At 44.9% G+C, this 12,942-nt stretch overlaps 1 protein-coding gene across 12 annotated transcripts in view; it reads left to right on the forward strand.

Annotated features, from left to right (window-relative positions):
• TNIK (TRAF2 and NCK interacting kinase) overlaps positions 1 to 12,942 on the forward strand; it is a 398,627-nt gene that overhangs the window by 355,928 nt on the left and 29,757 nt on the right. For all 12 annotated transcript variants that reach the window (XM_073578856.1, XM_073578860.1, XM_073578854.1 and 9 more), the window contains 3 exons: positions 1,948 to 2,091; positions 12,031 to 12,165; positions 12,529 to 12,629. In XM_073578856.1, coding sequence (XP_073434957.1) covers positions 1,948 to 2,091; positions 12,031 to 12,165; positions 12,529 to 12,629 — 380 coding nt within the window. The remainder of the gene's footprint in view (positions 1 to 1,947; positions 2,092 to 12,030; positions 12,166 to 12,528; positions 12,630 to 12,942) is intronic.

The raw sequence follows: 12,942 nt of genomic DNA on the forward strand, positions 1-12,942 counted from the left end.
TCTCACTGCCACTTAAACTACTTAAATCTAGTATATGACCGAACACTGGAGTGAAACTACATTTTGCTTGAGTGTTAGTACCTCTATCCGCCAACTCGCTCTAAAAAGATCCAGTTTTTAAAGGGAACGTTTCAGCTGATTCATGCTGCCCAATCCACAGACTGCATGAATCAGACACTGTATGACTCCAACTAAGTATGTTTGGCCCTGAAACTCATTTCAGAGAAAAACATACGGTCAGGGACCAAGTCGCATGGAAGATTGGACAGGCAGCTCCCTGGCGACTTCTCTTTGCTGACTCTCCTTGATTGACACTAGTCTGTCCCTGCACGCGTGTATATAGAGAGACCTGTGAGTTTCTGGCAGCGGCCATGGAGAAGCAGTCTTTTAAAAAATTTTTTCTCTGAAATGCCAAACATATACATGGCGGAATTCACATAGCCAGTGTCTGATGCATGCTGCCTGTGGATCGGGCAGCCAGTGTCTAATGCATGCTGCCTGTGGATCGGGAAGCCAGTGTCTGATACATGCTGCCTGTGGATCGGGGAGCAAGTGTCTAATGCATGCTGCCTGTGGATCGGGCAGCCAGTGTCTGATACATGCTGCCTGTGGATCGAGCAGCCAGTGTCTAATGCATGCTGCCTGAGGATCGGGGAGCAAGTGTCTAATACATGCTGCCTGTGGATCAGGGAGCAAGTGTCTGATACATGCTGCCTGTGGAGCGGGCAGCCAGTGTCTGACACATGCTGCCTGTGGATCAGGCAGCCAGTGTCTGACACATGCTGCCTGTGGATCGGGCAGCCAGTGTCTGATGCATGCTGCCTGTGGATCGGGCAGCCAGTGACTGGTATATTTGTGGATCGGGCAGTCAGTGTCTGATGCATGCTGCCTGTGGATCGGGCAGTCAATGTCTGACGCATGCTGCCTGTGGATCGGGCTGCCAGTGTCTGATACATGCTTCCTGTGGATCGGGCAGTCAGCGTCTGATACATCTGTCTGTGAATTGGGCAGTCAGTGTCTGATGCCTGCTGCCTGTGGATCGGGCAGCCAGTGTCTGATGCATGCTACCTGTGGAACGGGCAGTCAGTGTCTGCTGCCTGTGGATCGGGCAGCCAGTGTCTGATGCATGCTACCTGTGGAACGGGCAGCCAGTGTCTGATGGCTGCTGTCCGTGGATCGAGCAGCCAGTGTCTGATGCATGCTACCTGTGGAACGGGCAGCCAGTGTCTGATGGCTGCTGTCCATGGATCGAGCAGCCAGTGTCTGATGCATGTTGCCTGTGGATCCGGGCATTCAGTGTCTGATGCATGCTGCCAGTGGATCGGGCTGCCAGTGTCTGATACATCTGTCTGTGAATTGGGCAGTCAGTGTCTGATGCATGCTGCCTGTGGATCAGGCAGCCAGTGTGTGATGCATGCTGCCTGTGGATCGGGCAGCCAGTGTCTGATGCATGCTGCCTGTGGATCGGGCAGCCAGTGTCTGATGCATGCTACCTGTGGAACGGGCAGCCAGTGTCTGATGCCTGCTGCCTGTGGATCGGGCAGCCAGTGTCTGATGCATGCTACCTGTGGAACGGGCAGTCAGTGTCTGCTGCCTGTGGATCGGGCAGCCAGTGTCTGATGCATGCTACCTGTGGAACGGGCAGCCAGTGTCTGATGGCTGCTGTCCGTGGATCAAGCAGCCAGTGTCTGATGCATGCTGCCTGTGGATCGGGCAGCCAGTGTCTGATGCATGCTGCCTGTGGATCGGGCAGCCAGTGTCTGATGCATGCTGCCTGTGGATCGGGCAGCCAGTGTCAAATACATTTGCCAGTGGATCGGGCAGCATGTATGCGCTATCCGGTTCCCTTTAAAAACTTAAACTTTGTAGTATTGCTCACCAGAACTTGATGATCATGCAGATTTTTAGCTCTACTTATTTCTGATATATATTTCATGTTTCATGCAGGTGTAAACTTACTAGTGGGCACAGAAAATGGACTTATGTTGTTGGATCGAAGTGGGCAAGGAAAGGTCTACAACCTTATCAACAGGCGAAGATTTCAGCAGATGGATGTTCTGGAGGGACTGAACGTCCTTGTAACCATATCAGGTATATATACCATGTGCCATCATCTGAGCTTTGTACTGTGTTGGTCAACCTTACTAGGCAGTTAATCTCATGAGTGTAGTTAGGATAATTGGATCTACCTTTGCACTGACAAGTAGAGTCAAACCTTCCCCCTTGTTGTGCCCTCACTTTGCATGTCATAACTTCTACAAAGCACATTGGTTTTCAGTAGAGCGTTTTTTTTCCTGGATTAAAGATGGATGGCCTGTTAGCACAAGACATCAGTGTATAATCAATGAGAGTCAGACCCCTGAGAACCCGAGAACCTAGAAGAGTGAAGTACTAACCACCCACTGTTCTCCGGCCTCCCCAAGAACCTAGCAGAAAGAAGTACTTACCACCCACTGTGCTGCAGCCGCATCGAGAACTTAGCAGAGCAAAGTACTAACCATCCACTGTGCTGGGGACGCCCCGAGAACCTAGCAGAGCGAAGTGCTAACCATTCACTGTGCTCTGGCCGCCCCGAGATCGTAGCAGAGAGAAGTCCTTACCACCCACTGTGCTGCAGCCGCCCCGAGAACCTAGCAGAGCTAAGTACTAACCACCCACTGTGCTGGTTATTTTGATGGTTGCAGAGAGACTTGGGGGTCGGACCTCATCAATCAATCGTTAATGGCCTTTCCTAAGTATTCTCCATCAGTGTTTTAAAATGGGCATTACCATGATAATAAGAAATCCATTCTGTGTAATAGATTTTTGAAAAACAAAAGACTTTTCAAGCACAATCCGTTTTTAAAAATGCATAATTTTTCTGCGACAGGCTTACCTTTATAGCCTGATGATTAGAGATGGGTGAACCTGAACAGCAAAGTTCGGGGTCTGTATTGAACATATACTATTCGCGCACGGACCGCCAACACGGACTTCACCAGGAAGTCCATTTTACTGTCCGAGTTCGGCAGCTGGAACCCTGGGTGTTTCTCGCACTGTCATCTGCATGACATTGCGAGAAACACTGGCGACTCTGTAAGATTAATGCCACAGAGCGTTGTGGTTCTCACGCTGACAGCGTGACCCCCACAGCTGTGATCGGGGGTAAAAAGTTTACCTCCTGTCACTGGTGTCGGCTGCTGCTGCTAATAACAGCAAGAACAAGTGGCGGCTAATGGGAGTATTTATCAGCCGACGCTTGAGCTATAAATAAAAAAAAAAAATGCGGCGTAGGTTCCCCTGTATTTTTGATAACCAGCCAGGAAAAACTGACAGCTGCAGGCTGCAACCCTCAGCTGTCAGATTTAGCAATGTTGGTTATAAAGATTACAAGAGTCCTCATGCAATTTTTTTAAATTGTTTAAATACATAATTAAAAAAAACAGCATGGGGTCCCTTCATTTTTGACAACCAACCAAGCTATAACAGACAGCTGGAGGCTGGTATTCTCAGGCTGATAAGGGGCCATGGATATTGCCGTCCCAGCCTAAAATTAACAGCACACAGCCGCCCAGAAAAGTCTCATCTATTAGATACACAAATTGTGGCACTTTGCCCAGCTCTTCCCTCTTCTTCTGTGGCGGTGGCAAGTGGGGTTCATATTTGTGAGGTTGATGTCACCTTTTGTTGTCCGGTGACATCAAGCCCACGGGTTAGTAAAGGAGACGCGTCATAAGACACCTATCCATTACTAATCCTATAGTTATATTGTAAATAAACACAAAGCCAGAATAAAGTACTTTGTTTGAAATAAAAAAAAAACACTTTTACTTTTTTATTTAAAAATAACAAACGCAGTTATACTCACCTAACAATCATTCTATTGAAGCCCTCGTCTCCTGTAAAAAACAGAAAATAATAAACATCAAAAATACTCAACTCCTATTCCACCGAAGCCAACGTCTCCTGTAAAAAAAGAAAAAAAATCATATCCCTCACCTGTTTGTCATTCTGTCGCATGCCGTAATCATGTCTGGGATAAGCGGTTTTCAACCTGGATGGTGCCAAGATGCGACCATCCAGGTTGAGAACCACTAAGGTATCAGCTGCTGTGTGTGCAGCCTCAGTGATCAGCGGTGACGTCATCAAGGTTACCGCAGTTCACTGAGGCTGCGTTCTCATCCGGACTTTGATGAAATCACCACTAGAGCAGTGAGGAAAAAGTTTCACAGTGCAATGGTGAGTTCACTGCAGTTCACCGTGAGAAAATTACCGCTGCACCATGAGACTTTTTCTCACTGTGCTAGCGGTGATCTCAACAAGGTCACCGCAGTTCAAGAGCCCGTCTGGGAACGCAACCTCAGTGATATCCACATGACAGCGTGGCAAACACTGGATGTTAAGGCCCCCTATTCAAGTGAATGGGGTCCGGGTTCGGGTACTGTTCTGGTACCTGAACCGAGCTTTTTTTTAACGCCTTCACGACATGTGCCGTACATGTAATGCGCATGTCGTGTCCCTCTTTTTTATGTGGGCTCCGATGTTGAGCCCACATCTTTCCCGGCACATGTCAGCTGTTTTGAACAGCTGACATGTGTCCCTAACAGCCACGGTTGGCATTGCGATCCATCCGCGGCTGTTAACCCATTAAATACTGCTATCAATCTCTGACAGCAGCATTGAATGTGATTGCACCGGAAGCGCGTCACTAATCTTACCCATTGGTGACCCCGTCACATGATCATGGGTTACCATTACAAACAGAGGTCTCCAGCTGACCTCTATGGTTGTCTTAGCCAGATTGCTATGAGCGCCACCCTGTGGTTGTGGCTCATAGCAAGTGAGCATTTCTGCTACACACAGGCAAGCTGATCATTGCCTGTGTGTAGCAGAGGCAATCAGAGTACTGCAGCTTCTAGTCTCCCATGGAGACTATTGAAGCATGCAAAATGTAAAAAAAAAAAAAAATCTTTAAAAATATATAAAAAATAGACGTTCAAATCACCTCCCATTCAAAATAAAACAGTATTTGAAAAAAAAACAAAAAAAACGCATTTTTGGTATCGCCACGTTCAGAATCGCCTGATCTATCAAGCTTTAAATAGAATTAATTCTATCGCATCCACACCAAAATGGTATCAATAGAAACGTCAGCTCAGCATGCAAAAATAAGCCCTCACCCTGCTCCAGATCACTAAAAATGGAGTCGCTACGGGTTTAGGAAAATGGCGCAATTTTTTTTTTTTTTTTTTACTAATTTTGGAATTCCTGCTGCAATTCCTTTAGCTCTTTTTTTATTTATGCCGTCTTTGGACTAATATTGATTATGGCATCTCCTTTTACCTGTGCTGGTCTCATCAGCACAGTGCCTGGTCAGCATAATACCCTATGCTAATTTTAGCATGAGACTAAATTCTATTATGATGCATTCATTTATGCTGACGTTAGCTACACTTTAGGTGGAGGTGGGTCCTTTATTCCTTCATCTGGAGCTATAGAGATTATACTTGGGAGTCACTATACCAAATGTATACATGATCCTTGGTCTTTGTTGTTGGGCATAAAAGTTCACATACTCAGGTTTATTCCTGCAGTTCCATTTATTAATAGAGAGCATGAGCTTGAGTAGTTGGACCCACGTGCTTTTGTTTTAATTTTTGTAATTGTGTCCAAATAAAGTTTTTTCCTGTATTATTTATTGACTTTTGTGTGGATATCGTACAGTAGTGCTTTCTTCTTCTGGTTCACGGGTCTCGGAAAATTCCGCAATTTTTTTTATTCTTTAAAACATATTTTGTATTTTTTTTCACCACTTAAATAAAAATCAAACTATACATGATTGGTGTCTATGAACTCGAAATGACCTGGAGAATCATAATGGCAGGTCAGTTTTAGCATTTGGTGAAAATGGTAAAAAAAAATTCAAAAAACAGTTGTGGGATTGCACTTTTTGCAATTTTACCGCACTTTGAATTTTTTCCTGTTTTCAAGTACACAATATAGTAAAACCAATGGTGCTGTTCAAAAGTACAACTCGTCCCGCAAAAAACAAGCCCTCATATGGCCATATTGCTGGTAAAGTATTAATAATAATAATAATAATCTTTATTTATATAGCGCCAACATATTCCGCAGCGCTTTACAGTTTAACAGTTTCAAAACACAAGTCATAAGTAACAACGTTAACAATACAATAGTTGAAGCAAAATAAGACAAAATGAGACGACCCTGCTCGTGAGAGCTTACAATCTACAATGAGGTGGGGGAGATACAGAGTACAGGGGTGAATTTACAATGGTGTATTTACAATGAAGGTCCAGCCATCTTGAGGGAGTGAAGGATGGATGGAGATAGTGAATGGGCTACACAAGTACACTTACACAGAGAATTACTTTGATCAGTGAACGTGATAGGCTGCTCTGAACAAGTGTGTTTTGAGGGAGCGCCTAAAACTATGCAAATTGTGGATAGTCCTGATTTCTTGGGGTAGAGCATTCCAGAGGATAGGAGCAGCACGGGAGAAGTCTTGGAGTCGGGAGTGGGAGGTACGGATTAGTGCAGAGGTTAGTCGAAAGTCGTTTGCAGAGCGCAGCGATCGGCTAGGCCGATAGACAGAAATGAGGGAAGAATTGTAAGGGGGTGCTGCACTGTGGAGACCTTTGTGGGTGAGAGCAAGTACTTTGAATTGGATCCTATAATGAATGGGCAGCCAATGTAAGGACTGGCGAAGAGCGGACGCGTCCGAGTACCGATTAGCCAGATGGACGATCCTGGCCGCTGCATTAAGTATGGACTGGAGGGGGGATAGTCGAGTGACGGGGAGGCCAATTAATAGAGCATTGCAGTAATCCAGGTGGGAGTGGATCAATGCAACAGTGAGGGTTTTTGTTGTTTCCATAGTGAGAAAAGGGCGGATTCTAGAGATGTTCTTTAGGTGTAAGCGGCAAGAGCGGGCAAGAGATTGTACATGGGATGTGAAGGAGAGATTGGTGTCAAACAAAACACCCAGACAGCGTGCCTGCTGCCGGGGTGTTATTATGGTACCATCCACGGAGAGTGAAAAGTCAGATTTAGGGAGGTTAGTAGACGGCGGGAGCAGAAGAAGTTCAGTTTTAGAGAGGTTGAGTTTCAGATAGAGAGTGGACATGATATTGGAGACTGCGGACAGACAGTCACTGGCGTTCTGTAGTACAGCGGGGGTGAGGTCGGGGGAAGATGTGTATAGTTGTGTGTCATCAGCATAAAGATGGTACTGAAAGCCAAATCTGCTGATGGTCTGTCCAATTGGGGCCGTGTAGAGAGAGAAAAGAAGGGGACCAAGGACTGAGCCCTGAGGTACCCCAACAGCAAGAGGAAGAGGAGATGACGTGGAGCCAGAGAACAAAACACTGAAGGAGCGGTCAGAGAGATAGGAAGAGAACCAGGAGAGAGCAGTGTCCTTAATGCCTAGTGACTGGAGCCTAGAGAGTAGGAGATGGTGGTCAACAGTATCGAAAGCTGCAGATAGGTCAAGATAAATGAGCAGAGAGTGGTCACCATTACGTTTTGCTGTCAGAAGGTCATTGGTCACTTTGATGAGTGCAGTTTCAGTCGAATGTAGGGGGCGGAAGCCAGACTGTGAAGGGTCTAGAAGGGAGTGAGTGGAGAGGTAACGGGTAAGGCGGGAGTAAACTAGGCGTTCTAAAAGTTTAGAGATGAAAGGGAGATTGGAGACTGGTCTGTAGTTTGTGCAGGATGGGTCGAGAGCAGGTTTCTTTAGTAATGGAGTAACAATGGCGTGTTTGAAGGAGGATGGGAAAATGCCCGAGGAGAGAGAGAGATTAAAGATTGTAGTTAGGTGGGTTGTGACGACTGGAGAGAGAGACTGGAGGAAATGTGAGGGCATGGGGTCGGTAGTGCATGTAGTCGGACGAGAAGAAGAGAGGAGTCTGGAGACTTCTTCTTCTGTGATGGGATCAAATGTGGAAAGTGAGCCAGGGGAGATGCAGGAAGGGATGGGAGTCACAGCACTTGGTGGTTGGGAGCAGATTTCTTGACAGATATTATCTATTTTTTCTGTAAAGTGGGAGGCCAGGTCATCAGCACAAATGTCTGTGATAGGGGCTTGTGCTTTTGGCCTGAGGAGGGAGTGAAAAGTGTCAAAAAGTTTCTTGGGGTTGTTGGCTAGTGAGGAGATCAGGGTGGTGAAGTAGGTCTGTTTGGCGAGGTGAAGGGCAGCGTTATAGGTTCTTAACATAAATTTGAAGTGGATGAAGTCTTCTGGTGTGCGGGTTTTTCTCCATAGGCGTTCAGCACTCCTGGAGCATCGCTGGAGAAGTTGAGTTTGCGATGTGAGCCAGGGCTGTTTTACTCTGTGTTTGGAGGTTCTGAGGGTGAGGGGAGCTACTTGGTCAAGGGTGCTTCTAAGAGTGTCATTGTAGTGATGAACAGCCAGATTAGGACAAGAAAGAGAGGAGATTGGGGACAGTGATGAGTGTAGGGAATCTGAAAGTGTCTGAGGGTTAATGGCTTGTAGATTTCTGAATGTGTGATAGGTAGGAGTGTGCTGGGGTGGGTGAGGATTTGTGAGCGTGAAGGAGAGAATGTTGTGGTCAGAGAGTAGAATTGGTGAGTTATTTAGGTGGGAGATTGAACAGAGCCGGCAGAAGACCAGATCAAGGGTGTTACCGTCCTTATGTGTCTCAGAGATTGAAAGCTGTGAGAGGCCTAGAGAGGTGGTTAGTGATAGAAGCTGGGATGCAGATGTGGAAGTAGGGCTGTTAATGGGGATGTTGAAGTCTCCCAGGATAAGGGTTGGTAGTTCTGAGGACATGAAGTGCGGCAGCCAGGCTGAAAAGTGGTCAAGGAAGTGGGTGGGTGAGCCTGGGGGCCGGTATATGACCGCTACCCTGAGGGAGAGGGGACGGAAGAGCCTGATGGTGTGGACCTCAAAAGAAGGGAATGAGAGTGATGGAACTGGGGGGATGACCTGGAAAGTGCATTGTGGGGACAGGAGTATGCCGACTCCACCACCATGTCTGTTTGTGGGTCTCGGGGAGTGAGAGAATTGTAAGCCACCGTAGCAAATGGCAGCAGGAGAGACAGTGTCAGAATCCTGAATCCAGGTTTCAGTGAGGGCCAACAGATTAAGAGAGTTCTTCAGAAAGTAGTTGTGTAGGAAAGGAAGCTTGTTACAAGCAGACCGTGGATTCCAGAGGGCACAATTAAAAGATGTAGATGAGGGAGAGCAAGTAATGTTAATAAGATTATTATGGTTTCGATATGAGGTAGGGTAGGGGTTGAGGTTGGGGGATGGTGGACCAGGGTTGGGGGAGATGTCCCCTGAAATCAGTAGGAGTAGGAAGATAAAGAGCAAATAGTTGTTGGAATTGTAAGTAGCTTTTTTCTGTGATGTGTTTGGGCAAGATGGGCTGAGGTTTCTCAGGAAGGTGAGGAGTGCGTGGGAGCTGTACATGGGAAAGGGAAGTATAGAGGGGCTGATGTGTATGACTCGTGATGGAGGGGGGATGGGGTGGTGAATGTGGATGGCAAGGGAACACAGGAGGATAAAAATAAAGCACATGGTTAAAGGGGAGAGCAAAGTGTGGGTTATCTGACACCTGCCCTGACTAGCTGCCATGTATAACTGCCGTTTTGCTGGATGCTTAGCTTCTGTGATCCTTTGCTTATGGGATGCTTGCGTGCTGCACCCCACACTGCGTGCTTCCCCTTATGAACTACTACATATATAGGCCAGACTACAGGGTCAGGAGAGAGGGATTGTGGTAGCTGGTTGGGTATAATTTGGCAGCTGGGGCCAGCACACCAGGGGATGGTTAGATGATCAAAGGCACTAGACCAAGATGTGTCAATATGCTATAGCACCTTCCACCTGATAAGATCTAGAAAGGCCCCAGTCACGGATCTAAAGCAGTAAGTATTACATACAGTGCAACAAATGAATTATACCTAAGCTTTAGCAAGCACATTAAAATATGCAGCAAAATGGTAAAGCAGCAGAAGTATGGAGTTGTACCATTTGGATATATAGCAGCAGAGAATAGAGGCAGCAGAGGTGGGAAGTTGTATCATTCAGGCTGCTTGCTAGCAGTGAATGGAGTAAATACAAGTAAGTATATAAATACAAGAAAGTAACGGGCAAATCGTCAGGATCTTACGAGGGAGGCAAATAGCGTTATTATATGCAGTGAGCACATATTCCATCTCACGCTCAATTACAGGAGATGCGCTCACTACATACAGAACATTGTCTCCCTCATAAGAACATGCTGATTTGCCCTCTGCTCAGTGTGATGAGCACTAGTCAAAATGGGGTATGCGTGCTCCCCGGTGTCCGCACACCCAACCTATTTGCCACAGAAAACATCTACGCTTGGTCAACCAGAGAAGAAGTCGTCTGCTACTGGGCAAACTATATTGTTAGCAGCAATAGAAAGACAATTAATCTGGCTACATACTGGATGGAAGGCTCCAATGGAAAAGTGATACATTTAGCAAATGAATTGTATTTGAAAAGTTTATAGTTTTTCAAAAATCTATTACACAGAATGATTTAATATCATGGTACATTCCGTATAACTTCCAAAATACACCTTTAAAGGGAATCAATCAGTAGGATCAACCTTCCTAAGCCGTCTATATGTGCATGTAGGTAATAGAAAGTTTAATAAAATGATATCTGTGATCCAGTGCTTTATTCCAGAGAAATCCACATTTTTCTTAATATGTACAGTAGCTTGCGAAAGTATTCATGCCCTTTTTACCTATTTTGTTACATTAAAACCAGTGTTTATATATTTTTGTAACCTGATTTGTGTGTGATGCATCAGCACTGAATAGTCTAAGTTGGTGAAGTGAGAAAAATATAGGCATAAATTAAATTTAAGGGGTCAAACAACTAAAAATTGGCATGTGCATATGTATTCACCCCTTTTGCTATGAAGCCTCTAAATATTTTTAGTGCAAGCAATTACCGTCATAAGCCACATGCTTGATGAAAGGAAGTCCACCTGTGTGCAAGTGTCACATGGTCTGTCACTTTACCTTTTCTGAGAGGCCACAGAGGCTGCAAAACGATTAAGCAAGAGGCACCACTAACCAAAAACCACCATGAAGACCAAGGAGCTTTCCAGACATATCAGGGACAGAGTTGTTGAGAAGTACAAGTCAGGGTTGGGTTAAAAAAAAAAAAAATCACAATCTCTAGAAAGAACATGGTACCACAACAATCCCGACAAGAGAGGGTCGCATACCAAACCTCTTGGCCCAGGCAAGGAGGGCATTAATTAGAAAGGCAGCACAGAGACCAAAGGTAGCCCTGAAGGAGCTGCAGAGTTCCCAAGCAGAGACTGGAGTATCTGTCTAGACGACCACGATAAGCCGTACACTCCATAGAGGTGGACTTTATGGAAGATAGAGTGGGGAGAAAAAGCCTTTACTTACATATCAAAATTTTAAGGCTTGTTTTGAGTTTGCCAAAAAACATGTGGGAGACACCCCAAATGTATGGAGGAAGGTGCTGTGATCAGATGAGACCAAAATTAAACTTTTTTGGCCACCAAGGTAAACGCTATGTCTGGCGCCAAACCAACACAGCTCATTACCCCAAGAACACCATCTCCACAGTGAAACATGGTGGTGACATCATGCTGTGAAGATGTTTTTCAGCAGCAGGGACAAGGAAAATAGTGTGAGTCGATTGGAGGATGGCTGGTGAGAAATATAGGGATATTCTTAAGCTAAACTAGTATGTCTGTCAGTGATTTGAGACTGGGACGGAGATTCACCTTCCAACAAAACAATGACCCAAAGCTTACTGCTAAAGCAACACTCCAGTGGTTTAAAAGGGAAATGTGTAAGTGTTTTGGAGTGGCTTAGTCAAAGCCCATACCTTAATCCAACTAATGATCTGTGGTCTGACTTTAAGATTGCTGTTCACCAGGGGAAACCATCTAACTTGAAATGTAAACTACAGTAACTTAAATGTATTTCTAAGAAACTATTAATTTTAAGTTTGCTTTTGAGATTACTTTCGAATATATATTTTTTTAGGGAAAAAGAACAAACTAAGAGTGTACTACCTGTCCTGGCTGAGGAATCGAATATTGCACAATGATCCAGAAGTGGAGAAGAAGCAGGGCTGGATAACTGTAGGGGACCTAGAAGGCTGTGTACATTATAAAGTTGGTAAGTTCTTTACCAGATATATACAGTAACTCTGTTGTGCCTACTGATCAGATGTGGTAAATTGGTGTACTGTGCACATCATTGTGTTCTACTCTTACTGCTATTTGTTACTAATTTATGTCGCAAAAGTATTTATGGATCTGATGTCCTCTCCTAATCATTAAAGTCTGGTCAAATAGTTCACGGATTACTTACTGTTTCATGGTCATGTCTACATTGTATACCATCTCACTGCCAGACACAATGAGAGGAAAGTCTATAAGAGCTAGTGTGAAACACCCTTGTATGTGATCAGCATTTAGTATCGTCTGATATTTTAGTTTTCTATTTTGAACAAATATTTTATCTTGTTTTGTTTTACAGTGAAATATGAAAGAATCAAGTTTTTGGTTATTGCATTGAAGAATGCTGTAGAGATCTACGCCTGGGCTCCAAAGCCGTATCATAAGTTTATGGCATTTAAGGTAAGTAATTCCTACTGTAAAAACATCCAGTGATTTTGGGGTGAGCTCATGACATGTGGTAAATGTGTTATGCGCCTTAGACGCCATTTATTTTTTCCAAGTGCCTGTGCATGTGTTGCAGATTTGTTATGTTTTTGTCTCGCAGATTTGTCACAAAACCTTAAAAGTGAATGAGAATCCTGAAGTCTCATGCACACGTTACTAATTTTTGATTTGCAAATTTAAATTTGGCGCACGTCCATTCTTTCAGTGTTTTGTTGCAGATTTCACTCCTATTAATGAGTGGGGAAAACGCATGTCAAAAGGCGGCAAA

Source organism: Dendrobates tinctorius, unplaced genomic scaffold (genome assembly GCF_039654945.1).
Source record: "Dendrobates tinctorius isolate UK_male_01 unplaced genomic scaffold, ASM3965494v1 ptg000060l, whole genome shotgun sequence".
Lineage (NCBI taxonomy): Eukaryota > Metazoa > Chordata > Amphibia > Anura > Dendrobatidae > Dendrobates > Dendrobates tinctorius.